This window comes from Aulonocara sp. 'chitande type north' Nkhata Bay, linkage group LG7 (assembly GCF_057382095.1).
Source record: "Aulonocara sp. 'chitande type north' Nkhata Bay isolate Kocher_YH1m ecotype deep benthic linkage group LG7, A_spYH_male_GT1.1, whole genome shotgun sequence".
Lineage (NCBI taxonomy): Eukaryota > Metazoa > Chordata > Actinopteri > Cichliformes > Cichlidae > Aulonocara > Aulonocara sp. 'chitande type north' Nkhata Bay.
The window spans coordinates 48,042,375-48,057,065 of record NC_141350.1 but is presented as its reverse complement, the minus strand read 5'-3'; the positions used below and the strand labels follow the sequence as shown (position 1 = coordinate 48,057,065).

Genomic DNA, 14,691 nt, shown 5'->3' with positions numbered 1-14,691 from the left:
ATTTATGAATTTATTTCTTCCTCCAATTAACAATCCTTGGTGAAAAAAAATGCCCCACTTTGTTTATTATATTTATTTGATTTGAGATAAAATAAATAAAAATGTCCAAGATTGGGAGAAACATGGCTCATCCAATCGCAAATGGTTTTCATATTATATGATACTATATCCAACATTTTTGTTTGTTTGTTTTTTCCTGTTTCCCACTGCAGTTAATATAAAAAAAAAAGTTCACTCACTGATGATTTCTTATACTAGCCAAGTGTGATGTTCTCATTTTAAAAAACAATTTCCATTATAAGAATGTTGTGAACAATTTAATAAACTAAATGGTGAATGAAAAGAAAAAGAAAAAAAGAGGCTAGTTTGTTGATATTTACTCCGGTAAGCGGAGGTGTGGTTGCAGTGCTTTAGAGCAACACACAAATAATTTTTTGATCTGTTGTTAAATAATTTTTTTCCTTGTTTATGACTGTGAGCTGGCAGTCATAAAAAAGTATCTAAATTTCATTTGTAAGTGTAATTATAACTCATTGTAACTGAAAAAAAAAGTTCTGTAAAGCACTGAAAAAACCATGATATGAAAATAACAATTATAATGTGCATTACGTTACAATGTATGTTACAGAATTAACTTAAGTCTTGGTTTTATAAATTTTATTTTACAGACATGATAAAAATATACGTTATTAGAGGATTTGTTTGCTGTAATATCAGAAATTAGAAGAAAAGACTGAAGTATCATTGACAGTCTCATAAACTGAAGTTGGCTAACATAGCATAGTATAAAGGCTGTAAGCAGGGGAAACTGGTTAAGAGGAAATCCACATCAAACAATAATTTGATGTTTTTACATTTTTTTGTATGATGATGGAAAAACCCTAAAACAAAAAAACATACATAACACTGCAATAATAAGCTTTAGATGCAGTGAATAGCAGATGTTTTTAAACCAACTGCACTGTTTCTTTTGGTTTTCATTCTTTATGCTGGACTAGTTGTGTCCTGTTTAGCTTCATATGCAACAGCAGACAGAAATGAGAGGGGCATTTAACTTCTCATTGGATGCTCATCTTAAAAATTTAAACATTTAAGAAGAACCTTTTAAAAATGCTGATTATTTATATTGTATGCAGACTTTGAAATAAAATAATTTGTTATTTATGATGAAATTTTAACTGTTATAAAAGTGGGTTAAGATGCTTTTATTCCCCTCCCTATTTTGTTCTTCTTTTTTTTTTTTTTGCACACATGTTACTGCTTTTTATAGAAATCCTGTGCATGAGTCAAGAATCATGCAATCTTCAACTGCTTTTAATTGTGTACAATACAACAACAATCCTACTGATTCACACAATTAAGTAAAGTTTGGTTTTCCTAATTAATTTTGTTAATTAATTCTTGTTCTTTCTGTCTCAGTCGTATTCTTCCTTAAATTGCGTGCAACCTTGTACAAATACAAATGTACACTCCATATATCACGTTACACTTTTCCCCACCTACTTCTATTTCCTCTGAATTTTCCCACCATTTACTTACGCGTTACGCTCTTCATTCAACTTAAGTTGTTGAATATGCTTTCCGTAGCAAGTCTGTACAACCCATTTGACAAATTGTATAAACGACCCTAATCTAATTTTTCACTCAGAAAATAGTGGATTTCCAACTCAATCTGAAAGAGTGGGGTGACATAATCCCAGTTATTTGCTTAGAGGAGTTCACCCTATGGTCACCAAAATCTCACACCTGCAGAGTGACAGGCTACGTCCACACTAATGCGTTTTCGCATTAGTAATGAGAAGTGAAGGTAAAAGAAAGGGTGAAAATGTTAAAATGTGATGGGGCCGAGAAATCCAAAGAACTTCTTAGAGTGTAAATGCATGAAGCTATAGCACAGGTGCCACGTTACTGCGCCTTTCCTTTAAGCAAAGGAAAGCAACAAATAAGCCTTTCTAACCCAAATGCAAACAACCCAGTAAACTGACCGAGCCTTTGACTGTTCACTCTCACCCCCTTACTCTCTTTTCACCAAACACTCTCTGGGTCAGGTTACACACCTGGGATGCAACAATGATACCTGCCTCTCAGCTGGAAGGATTCAGCTCTGGTGTTCCTTCCCTTGTTGTTGGAACCCGAGGAGCAGATCAGGCAGCCATTAGTGGCAGAGGAAGTTGGAGGTTACACTTCAAAACAAAAGAAGGGTATGAGGACAGCTGGCTGTTGTCCTCGTGCATGTCAAATTTTACAAATCTGCATACAAAAACGCACAACCATGCACAAGACTCGGATTCAGTCTCTCTGAATGCAGCAGTATTTCCTTTAAACGCATTATCCAAAAATGGACAGATTGCAAATATTTTACATTCTGCTTGGTAATTTAACCTTTTTCACTGGATCCTTTAGTGTAGCGAAAAACAATATTTTAAGCGAAACTACATGATGTAGCATAAAATGGAAAAAAAAGAAAAAAAAGTTTTCAAAGGTGTCCATAAGTATATTGCTTCCATCGCGGTTTATTGATTTACATATTTAGGATGCTTGAAGTGAAATTGAAACAGGTAAAGCAAAATGGCTTTACCCGCTAATGGCTTATGGATGGTGAGCACAAATATCAATACAAAAAGAAAGCACCCATTAAAAAAAACTACAGAAAGCTTAAAGATTTAAAACTTGTATGATGCAAAGGTGTTTCCATGCGTATGTATCACAAGCCCTTATAGAAGGAAACACGTCAACAAAGAACCGCACACATATACACTCGCATGCACGCACACATTTACTGTTTAATCTATTTAATTGAATCTGACTTTGAATAACTAAACAAATGAGGAAATTCACAAGGGGCACTTGATCCCTTCTTGGATAATGGATTGGAGATTCCTTTCCCATAGGGACATTTGGGCAAACAAGACCCAGTAATCTCTGAATTGATGGGTTGACTGCATCAAATTTCTTCACTAAAGAGCTGTTGAACCCCTGATACAGTGTTGGTAGTTAGCCAGATACTCAATTTGCAGACACAGGCAGAACTGCAGGCTTGCTCTGGTTTCACAGTCAGTGTGGCGATATGTACTATAGAGATGTAAGATAAAAAATGCTGCAGGTAAGACGAATAAAGGGTGACTGCCTTGTTCGTTGGTTCTTGTTTCCCTGTTTTAACAATAATTTTTCAAGTGCTAAAAATAACCTAAAATGTAACAATAAAATTTCATCTTCAGTTTTCTGAATAACCGCTTCGAATACTTTACTCAATTACTTTTATGAGCGCTCATTACATAAGGTATGATGCACTGTTTTGTACAGCAACCAAAAAGGACTGAATCCCATTTTGATTTAGGTGACAAATTTATTAAAGTCCTGCCATTTAATTAGGAATCATCATCATCATCATCATCATCATCATTACCAGACAGAATAAATAAGACATAAAACAGGTTTTTTCCCACATAAACAAACATATACATCAGACCCCGGGTACTACAGTTCTTCCTTGGGGTGGTTTCTGGTAGAATGAAACGAACAAGTTACATCTGAGAACACACAAATGCATAGAAGTAATTGGATCCCTAGGTACCATTTAAGACAACATCTACAATTTTTGCCTATATCCCTGTTCAAGAATGTACAAAGTCCTCATATGCGGGTTCTTATTCATGTCCAAGAAGGGGTTTGTATAAAAATAAAGTCTCCACAATGATAAACCATTATATATATAGACATTTGGCAACAACCAGACATTTAAAGACTTTGAATGTTGAACTGAGTTCTGCACCTACTACACTTTAGTTAACAAAGAGCAGTGGGCGGAGAGGGAGAGTTGGTAAAGCAAACAAAAGGTTGATGTCTAAACTTTCTGAGTGTGTGTGTGGTCTCTATATTGTTCTTAAAGAGCTTATAGTGGTGTCTGAAAATGGAGAATTTTTGAAAAACTCCTTACTTTGCATACAGTATTACTACTGAAGGATAATTGTTAGGCCAAGTCCTTAAAATGAGGAGCATTGTCTTCCTTACTTTCATTCAGATAACACACTCCGAATGAACCTGTCAGTCAGCTATTGATGTGATCCAGGGACAGCAATCTGCTTCCTTTCCTTACACAATCACAGCCCTGTGAGACTATTTTCCAACTCTTAAAATCCAACAGAAGACACAAAAAATGCAGAAAAAAAGCTCAAACTTGTTATTGTTGACCAATCAAAACTGCCCATGGTCCACTTCATCTAACCAGGAGGCAGGACTGGCTGGAAAATCTGGGTATCCGCCGCTGCTGCCGGTAGAGAGGTCTGAGCTGGGGCCGTTAGCTGCCCCCATGGAAACCCTCACAGCAGGGTTGATCCCAGGACCGCTGCCTTGGGCCATGATAGATAGGGCAGAATCAGGGTAGACCAGATTGGAGATGAGAGGCTGGTGTCTTGGTAGTGCCTGAAGTGACCCCGGTGACTGAGGAAGGCTGTAGGGGCTGTTGGAGCGCATGTCGTGGAACTGGTCTTGAGAAGGGAGGACGCCGTGCTCAAGGGGGAAAGAGTTGCCCGCTTGGCGGCCTCCCATAGCTGGAGAGGACTCGCTCAGGCTGCTGTAAATGCCGTTAGTGTGGCCAAGCTCTGACATTGGTGGTTCATCTGTCAAACAAGGATAAAGATAAAGGAATAATTAAGATAATTAAGATTACAAGAGTAATAAAAAATAGCAGAAATGTTTGCAAAAAATGAACTTCAATAGAGCTGATGCAGTGTGTTCAAGTCAAGTAAAGCTGCACAAATGAGACTTCGCAAACCCATTTTCCTGATTCAAGTAACTTCCTCACATTGTTAGCTTGGTGAACTAATTATTAACCCTTCCTTGAATATAATAATATACTAAACCCAGAGAAAAATATGAAACGAGAGAATATGCTGTATGTCACACCTCAGCAAAAACCATAAGTGGCTTAGGGAGGTTATCAGAGCAGCTTGGGCTGCCAGCTTCCAGTTAGCTAATGTGTTTGTTCTCCAGTTACAACAATTCATCATAAACATTCAGTCAACAAAGTACTTTCTGCAAGACGAAATTTTACTGCAGCACTTTGTGATGTGCCTGGAATATCAGACACTATATTCTTATTTGAATATCGTCACAGCTTCATGTATCGAAACGTGAAAGGAAAGCAGATTTTTGCTCTAAGTAAGCAAGTAAGACACATAGTCACAAAGCAGAGCGAAATAATAATAAAAAAAATGATGATAAAAATACTATTTTATTTTATCATCTGGTTTTTTTGTAAATAGCATTTGCAAAAGAAAGCCAAGTTAAACAGAAATGTGTTCAACTTCTTTTTAAAGGAGTCAGCTAAATGTAGCTGGAGTGGTAGATCTGGTGCCATTGTGTAAAAAGCTCTTCAATCTCATATGAGGAAAAATTCATTTGAGCCGGTCATCACTTTCCACTGCCTATCAATATTCCACAGTTCAACAATAATGATGGGTCTATTCAGTTTCCCTGCTTTATTATAAATATTACTCTTTACATACTTGCTCATGTGAAAACATATCATAGTAGGAAGGCAACAAGTGCATGTAATGAATTTAATTGTGAGCATGCTGGCTCACCTTTATGGCAGTTACACTTAAAGTGAAGGAGCCATCTTTATGTTAGTAGTAGAAGTTGTGCTTTTCTTAGGGCACATTTAAAAGAAGCTGTCTCTTCTCTCGGTTATTGCATTGTTGACGCTACCTGTGAAGGACACCTCTGCATCACTGTCCATGCCCTCCTCCTGGATGCTGTCCTTGTCAGATTTGGAGCTACCCCGTGACCTCTTCATATTGCGAAAGTACTGCCCCCATCTTTGGCGCCCGGCATCTTTCTTCAGCCTTTTTTCTTTAGCTCGCCTGTTCTGAAACCACACCTGCAGGGTTAAAAAAGAAGAAGAAGAAATTGTTTTTAGTCAAAGTTGCGATACTTCATGATAAATCATTAGATACAAATACAGTGTCTGACTGATTAAACTAATTAAATCATTTTCAGCTTGTTTTGTTTCTATCATTTATTTAATTTTCTCAGTGTAAAAGACTTTGAACAAGTAGCCACTTTTTTTTTCATCGTTATGACTTCTAAAGAAGTCAAAGTCTCCTACATCTGATGTCCTCAGCTCCTTACGTGATGCACATACTATGCTTTAAAGCATTAAAGCAAAATTAATGTTCAGAGACTGTCCGGACACCACTTCACACCCACTTCAGCTCAGGTGAGAGACTTGAGCAGTGACACCGAACAGTAATCCTTTTTGGTGTTACTGCTAGTGTCCCCAGCATCAGATTTATCATGCATTTAATTAACTTCATGACAGCTACAAGTCGTCCTCAACTTAGAGCAGACAGGTTATCTCGCCGGTGACTTCTAATATTTGAAATTTTGTGGCTTTGCTTTTGATCCGCTCAAACTCTGGCTTACAGACAGCAGTATATGTGCAGCCGGTAGTCTTAATTTGTCTGTAATCTCACTGCCTTCTGGTGTCTGTGAAGTCTGATACTAAATGCAAAAACTTCTTTTTTCTCATTCATTTTATCTTGCACACAAAATGTATTCATTTCAGTCACGAGCACAGAAAGCAGTTTTACATTCTTGTTAATGATATTCCACCCTGAGTGAACCCTCTTCACCCCTTCGCTTTCACTGAATAATGAGGAGCATTTTAGTGGCTTCTGTCTCTACTTTTGTCCTTGCAAATAAAACAATATATATGACCACCACCCAGCAACCAGGAGGGGGCTCTTCAGCAGCAGACAATATGCGAGGGGCCCTCTTAGCATTGTTAACGAGCTTGCACTTAAACAGTGCTGACGTTCAGTCGGACTTCATTTTACTCCATCTAGCCGTAAATCCGCCCCCCACGCCACCCAGCAGGCACCCACACATATATGCACTTGTTCGTACAGTACACTTGTGCCAGGTCAGCTACAATTGTCCCTTGATAATGAAGTCAGGACACTAATGGAATAGCCTTTAATGGATAATAATGTACTCTACCTGCACAACCCGCATATCCAGACCCGTCTCTGATGACAGCTGCTCCCGCACATGGCGGGCTGGTTTTGGAGAGTTATTGTAAGCGTTCTTCAGTGTCTCTAACTGTTTCGCAGTGATGGTCGTTCGTGGCCTTTTTGCTGTAGAATCGGCCTCTGAAAGACAGATGGACAACATACAGTGTCAGCACTGGGCAGGCGTTTTTTTGAGATTCTATGTGGATCTGAAAAAGTAACAATATTTGTTACTAATATTTGTAAATGTGCAAAAATATTTAAAGACAAATTCAATATTTTTAACTGTACAACAGCTGTCAATCAATTTGCTATAAAGAAATAAGCTCCAGTCTAGTCCATCCAGCTAATTCTGTACAGACATCCTCAGTTGCCAACATTACAAAAAATATACGTACTTATTACAGCAACCAACAGCACATAACCTGCATAACATCCTGTCTCCTAATTTTACATAAATAGATAAATTCCCTTCAGCTCATAAACCCTAAATCTGGATCCCTGTGCATAACTGCATCATGTCTGCACATCTGTTTGCCAGCACAGCAAAATACAAAGCCATCATCCAAATGGATGCTGCCCAAGTAATTGCACCCTGTCATTAGTAAAATAAACGTGTGTGTTTTTGGTGAAAACTTGTGTTCACTCACTGCATAAATCAGCACAGTAAATTCAAACAAACAGATGGGGAGATAAAAATCGGCCATGCCCACTCTGCCCTATCACGAATGAGCCTGCTGGGACTCTCAGTAATATGAGGTAAAGCAGAGCACTGATACAAAACAGAGTATCTGGTGAACGTGTTTTAGGCTGTTGGCCTGCGCCACCTCATATCATTTCAATGACTACAAGTCAGCTGTTCATTTCAAACCAGTATAAACACTGCATCTAACACTAAAGCTCAAATTAATCAGTGCCCCACTATATGCCACGGTTAAAGCAATGTTTTTTTAACAGCTATAATTGCAAACTTTTACTCTGAAACAGCTTTAGTGGTCTTGAAGCATGTTTAATTTTAATTATGGACTTTTTTAAAATCAAAAACTATCATGTAAGGGAATTATTTTATATTTATACACATGAATAAACGTTAGAAACTATTCCTACAAAAAATAATAAGTGGAATGTCAATTTGCAGCATTTGCAATGTAAAATTCATCCATGCAGACATGTATATATTGCAATGACTGTAGTGGAGAACAATTCCTGACGCCACTGTATATCATTTCCGTGCTGTAAATAATCCTGAAGCCCGCACAAACTCATACACGTGTATTCTTCTCTCACGGTCAGACATACATGCATCTCTCTCTTATTGAGTCTCTCCGCCCACTATAATAAGAGTTATTGAAAGCTGATCCTTTCAAGTGCAGAGTGCAGATGTAATCCTCCTGACCTGCGCTTTATGCAGTTTAGTATCGATCGGTTTGGAGGCAATGATGCAATTAGCGCAGGTGGGTCAAAGTTTAAGGATGACGTCTGTCATGGCAGGTTGCTTAAAACAAGCAGACACACAAAGTACAACATGCCGGAGCCTGGAGTCTGACCAACTGATTTGCCGACCGTTTCCCGATCTGTTACATATCTGCAGCTCACCTCTCTGCTTGGCGGTCTCGTAGTCGGCCTTGCAGACCAGCCTGCTGTCCTCCATCAAATAGTACTCGTCACCTGTCGCAAGTTGCCGCTTGCATACAATGCAGGCAAAGCAGTGCAGGTGGTAGACGAAGTCCTGCGCCCTCCTCACCACCTGTGTGGGCGGAATCCCCTGCTGACATGCTGCGCATTTGGTCCCGAATCTCCTTTTGGAAACAGAAGGTTGCCATCAGTATACATCTCATCCAGCAAGCCATAAATGGAAATTGAAAAGAAATAATTAATAATCAATGTCTTATTTAGCACTGGTTTATTTTCTGAAAGCTGCTCACTTGAAGAAATCGTCTTTGCAGTAGACACTGTCACCCCTGGTGAAGCACTTGTCCGCCAGTTGTGCCTGGCAGTCGCTGCACTTCAGGCACTTGCTGTGCCAGTGGCGATCAAGCACTTTGAGAATAAAGCGATCGACGATGTGTTGATTGCAGCCTGCACACATTGGGATTTCTGCGGGAGACAAGATGGAATCACAGCATTTTAGTCTGTTAAACGAGACGAGAAATGAAAGGAAAAAAATCACGAAGGGAATCGGTGCGCAAAATGACAGCCGGGCATGCTCATTGTGTTTAAAGAGACTCTGAATAATTATCTCCTAATGGACACAACTGTTTAATTATGCAAGACTCCCAATAAGAAAACGTCCCGCTTTATAGATAAAATAAAGAGCGGGAGGGTCAAAACACTGTAAATATAATGATAGTAATTAGATTTTTCATTTCACCTGACCCATTCTTCGCTTTTTAGCCCTTTCATCTATTTGTGTGTGTGCGTGTTTTTTAAAAGTATTGGCACATTTTTTTTAATAGCATCATTTATGTCCTGTTCATGCTTATGATCTAGGCCTAAAAACACTGGCAATCATTGATTTTATATATGTATTATTTATTTTGTTGTCGTATGAAATAACATAAAATTGAAGTCAGTTATTAGTTGTAAGCTAAAATTTAATTGGACAATTCATTTGGTAATTACGAGGATTAATTGTTGGCGTTTTACAGACGCCCTCTTTGTCTTGTTCACTTTTGAAAAAAAAATTTCATAGAAGTCACGGAAAAAGGAAAAATGAGACTATAATTTTTCATGCATTAAGTAGTAAAATCGCATTTGAAACCGAACAATTAGGCACATTTAAAAACTGAATAATCAACGATTACATTAAAAGTGATGTGTTATAAGCTATAAAATGATAAGAAATCGGCTAAATATGAATGTTTTTAAACTGCTTTGTGAGGCACACGTCGACAGTTTGTAACAACATTCATTCGTTTAAGGTAAAACACACTAAAACTGAAGAAAATGTGCATGGATTGAGATGTGCATACACGCTAACAGCGATTGCTGGTTTGCCTGTAAATTTCCCATGTTTGACTCCCCGGATAAAAGAGAGGCCTCACATGACCTGACACTACATTTTAAAGTATTTTTTATAATGTTCCTTCAGTGTACTTCCCACTTATGAAGCTATAAAATGAATAGATTTTAGAGACGCTTTAAGCGTTTAGCATTAAAACTGCACAAAGGCAAAATAAGGACAGCTACAATGGCAGGTAAAACCTTACGAGTCCTCTTTATTATTAATTAAAAGAAGCTCAACCACTTCATATTCCATCCGTGCAAGGAATCGCATTCCTATTGTTCTGTTGCGGGCTGCTCATAAAATATGAACGAACCATTTCTTCTGGTATCACCAGCAAGCTGTGCACAAGTGCGGTGGCAGCCACATCAAGAACAGGTGTATCCAGGTCATCATTAATTCAGAGAGCTCTGTAAAACTAGAAAGCTGCGGCCTGTAGTCTCACGGCACACACCAACATGGTGTCCAAGCAATTTGCTCACCTTGGAGGGCCCACTTCAAAATACTAAAATGATACACGAACATCCCAGCTGAAATTACACGCATCACGTCAGCAATCTGATAACTGATCAAAATGAACGGTCATAAATATATAACCATGTTCGCGCATTTAAAAACAAAAACAACAACTTGTGAATGTTTACAAGAAAAAAATGCCCAGTTTATTTCTGACTGCAAAATATAGAAAACATAATTAGAGATTCGAACGGTGGATAAATCTGAGTTAAACCGGATTTAACCTCCACACAGAGCATCAAACGAAATTTGAAAGACAGTTCAGGCAGATCAAAAGTTAAAACCCGGTGCTTACGATTGCTCCTGCAGAAATGTGGAGCAACACGAAATGACACGCTGTCAGTCCTGGAAGGTTTTATTTTCCAAAATAAAAGACTGCAGCTGTGGAACATCACCAGTTATGATAGCGCACGCTCAACAGACAGCAATCCCCGTGCAAGTCCCGTGGCCGTATATGACGGCCTTTTTAAAAGGTGTGTGTGAACACATGCCACACACACACACACACACACACACACACACACACACACACACACACACACACACACACACACACACACACACACACACGCACACACGTATGTGCAAAACGAACAATGTGATTATATTTTGCCTTGGTTACCTTTTTGCAACTCCTCGCTGTGAGCCAGCAGAGCGAACAGCATCTCCGCGTTATTTGGTGCCTCTTTTGGAGAGTTGAGCTCAGCATGTCCATCCATTGCTCATGATTAACACTTACATTAAATCAAACCTGCTTTGCTTGTGTCTATCCAAACACACATACACACACTCACACCGGACGTGTTGTCAAATTCGAGCTTGCAGGAGCCCGGGATTGAAACACAAACGCGCGAGAGTCCAGGAGAGCTCGCTTTTATGCTTCCCCGTGCTGAAGCCAGGGCTGTATTACGCTGCGCCGTTTCCTAGGCGACAGGGAGATGGATTAACATCACCTACTGAGTACCTTACCCCGGATCCGAATAAACAGGAGGTTAGGGGAGAAGCTAATAGCTCTTCTGTGCTCAGTGAGGCACTATAATGTTGTAGCCTATTACTTTACAAACATGAAGAGAAAAGATCGAAAAAAAGCACTTATTTTTATTGAACTGAAATCTATTTGTCTATATGATAGATAGTCATATATGTTTTCATGAAAAAATAATCATACAACACAATATTGTGGCAATAACGTTTGATATGTCTTCTTTAAACGCTTAAAGTTTTGTTTTAGGCATAAAAATATCGTAAATACTGAAACACCTGGAAACTTTTTTTCACTGGGTAATTGTAATGATTTAACTATTTCAGATGCTACAACTGCAAAAAAGAAAACATACAAAAAAAAAAACCCCTGCATGTGCAACCTGATCACATACAACGACCATAGCGGAGCGTGCCTAGAAAAGGTAAGTATACTAAGTCTCAGCTTTTATTTTTTTAGTAAGTTTTTTGTGTTTCTTCCAATTAATTACATTTTGTAATGTAAATTATTTATTTATGTATTTATTGGTTCATGTTCTCCTAAAAAAAAAAAATTACTGTGATTAAAACTGCCACACGACTAAGTATACGCCTTAATTCAGATTCCAATGCATGCGTAAAAGAGAGAATAATAGCTTTTAACTAAAGCAATTCCATCTATTTCATAATAATAATAATAATAATAATAGAGTAAATTGTATGATTTCATGAGTGCTTTCTTTTTGCATTCCTCCGCTCGGTCAGATTTTTACATTCATTGTAAATATCTTACTAACTCACGAACACATGCATAACTGAGCACGCATACGCAATCTCCATGTCATGTTGAGTGTCTGCTTGAAGACAAGTGTTTATTCAGGGGAGAGATTGGCTGTTCAATAACATGTTGATCGGGCCAGCACCCCAATGAATTTTATTGACACTGATCTTTGGCACAAAAGAGCGCCTGGGGAAATCTCGGGTAGTGCCACAACCGCCAGGACCCGCTGATGAATCTAAAATCAATGTCCCATTTGCCTGTATTTCAGAAGTATATGAACGACGTTTTGGAGAAAGGTGTGGGGTTCATGTGTGCCCCTCTTACTTTTCAGCTTTGTAATAATATTTATGTCATATTGATCGCTCACTTTTGAGGGGGTGAGCCGACAGTAATGTGGCAACAAAGCCATAAAATGACTAATAAAGGTTATCTTATCAGAGAAGTGGCAAGTCGGTTAGGAAAAAGGTTGCAACGTTGATAAAACATGTATTTAAAAAAAAAAAAAAAATCAAAATAGAAATGTTTAAATCTGTTGAAACATGTGGCGGAAATCGGATTGAAAAATATTTTAAGATTTGAATGATTCTTTATTTCAGATAACATAAGTGACTAATGCTACAAAATTGTTCCAGAATCTAGCGAAATGAAGAAGCATCGAACATGAGACTTTTCTGGACACTAAATAACATTTCTAGACTACAATCTACTAACAATTCAAAGCCTAAATTCCATTTCCCCCCCCCATAACCAGCCCCCAGTAGCGGCCTCAGGTGTCCCACCTGTCAGGGCAGGTGGGACACCTGTTGAGCATGTGTCGTGTTGCTGGGTCCGCTGGTGGGAGCGACTTCTTTCCTACTGGCAGTCTGTCGTGCGTCCTCACAGAGGCTGTTATTGCCACAGCGGGCCCAGTGCTGTCCCCATATCCGCTTCCTGCGCCATGAGCACGGGCGGTGTGAAATGACAACACGCGCATAACATCTGTTCCTGTGAGTCTCCAACAATGAAGACTCATTACGGATTCATAACGTCTCCCACACGCAGTGCAGAACAGGCGTCTCTAAACAGTCTATATGCACCACCGTGGGTTGCCCAGCAGTCTTCCTGCAACTTTTTTTTTAGTGCAGTAACATAAATGCCTTATTTATGTTAGGTTTTTTTATTTAATTTTTTTTATTTACACAGGTTTGCACCTATTTATATATTTAGCGTTACAGCGACTGTTTCATGCTTGTTACAGATCACTTAAATTAATTTTCAGTCCTGCTGTGCCGGACAGGATCGTGACGAATTCACGGACCCACGGCGCCCAATTAAACTGTATTTGATAGCTGTGTTTCTCCAAACCCTTTGCGTAATTTGCATCAGTTGTAAAAACAGGCAGGCTGTTTTCTTACCTTGGCCAGAATTGTACCGGGAGAAATTCCCGGTGTTTTGACAGCTTGATCCCGGGTGTTCAAGCAGCATTTTGAAGATGATCCAAAACGAAGACTCACGTCTGTGATTCAGCAGCAACAACAACAAAACCTCTAACGCGACACTGAGAATGTGGATTCAAAACCCCGCACTGTCCTGGAGACTTATCCTCTGGAGATGAAGCTGAGGTTTGTTCAACTCTGGATGAATTTCGGCAAAAAGTTAAAAAGAACTTCCGTGGACCTTTTCCCGTTCGACAGCCAGCAGGAATTGAAACTTTGAATATTCATCAAGTTGATCTTGAACGTTGTGTCGATACCATTGAAATGAGAAGTGGGAAAGTGAGCCTGCACCCTGCAAAACCTACTTCAGCTGAAATAATCAGCGGTCAGCGCTGCCTCTGTCCAGGGTGCTGAAAGGGGAGTTTCCCTAAACAGGCTCGAGGGGTGTGTGCCGCTCAGATAGCCCCAGAGGCTATCTTTAAGCGCGCTCACACACGCGCGCACGCACACTTGCCCTCCCCCTCTCTCTCCCTCTCTCTCCCTCTCCTTATCTATGTTGTGTTGCACGTGCCTCTCTTTCAAGGCGCACAATGGGGCAATTGGGCAGTGCTCTTCTCCATTTTATTTGATTAAAAATAGACCGGCACTGCATTAGGTAGATGGAATGAAGATGCCATTATGTAAGCTTATTAAAGTAAACTCACTTTAAAAAAAAATAATGCTTGAATTAAACACATTTTTCCTTCTGGGACTAGTTTACTGAAATAAACATCAATCGCCTAAAAACAGAAAACAATACATAAAATAATTCAACATGTTTTAATAAGCTGTTTTTCTCCTCCAGTGTAAAGTGGTAAAAAGGGGCATCGCTAAAATGAATTTTTTTGGCTGGTCTCGTGACTGTGAACTGGTCCCATTAGCACCATATGAGACATAACTACACTGAGCAATTTCCTACAGCTTTGATTCAATTTTCCTCGCCCAGCACCCCAGCCCCATGAG

At 39.1% G+C, this 14,691-nt stretch overlaps 1 protein-coding gene across 3 annotated transcripts; it reads right to left on the bottom strand.

Annotated features, from left to right (window-relative positions):
• Positions 1-3,332: 3,332 nt before the first annotated feature.
• On the bottom strand, positions 3,333-14,131 carry lhx3 (LIM homeobox 3). 3 transcript variants are annotated; one of them, XM_086300885.1, is made up of 6 exons: positions 13,669-14,131; positions 8,939-9,110; positions 8,610-8,812; positions 7,003-7,154; positions 5,710-5,881; positions 3,333-4,619 (listed from the first exon to the last, which is right to left on the bottom strand). In XM_086300885.1, exons 1-6 carry the CDS (start codon positions 13,736-13,738, stop codon positions 4,195-4,197), a joined length of 1,194 nt encoding a protein of 397 aa, XP_086157011.1. In that variant the 5' UTR covers positions 13,739-14,131; the 3' UTR covers positions 3,333-4,194. The 3 variants fall into 3 exon arrangements, with proteins under 3 accessions (XP_086157011.1, XP_086157008.1, XP_086157009.1); XM_086300882.1 differs by lacking the exon at positions 13,669-14,131 and adding an exon at positions 11,156-12,980; XM_086300883.1 differs by lacking the exon at positions 13,669-14,131 and adding an exon at positions 11,156-12,980 and having other exon boundaries at positions 8,610-8,809.
• Positions 14,132-14,691: the final 560 nt, after the last annotated feature.

Excerpts from the sequence above, each read along its gene's own strand:
- lhx3 (XM_086300882.1), bottom strand. The coding sequence starts at position 11,252 with ATGGATGGACATGCTGAGCTCAACTCTCCAAAAGAGGCACCAAATAAC. Across the intron at positions 9,111-11,155 it reads CAGCGAGGAGTTGCAAAAAG|AAATCCCAATGTGTGCAGGC; the intron begins GTAACCAAGGCA and ends TGTCTCCCGCAG. Across the intron at positions 8,813-8,938 it reads TGCAAAGACGATTTCTTCAA|GAGATTCGGGACCAAATGCG; the intron begins GTGAGCAGCTTT and ends TGTTTCCAAAAG.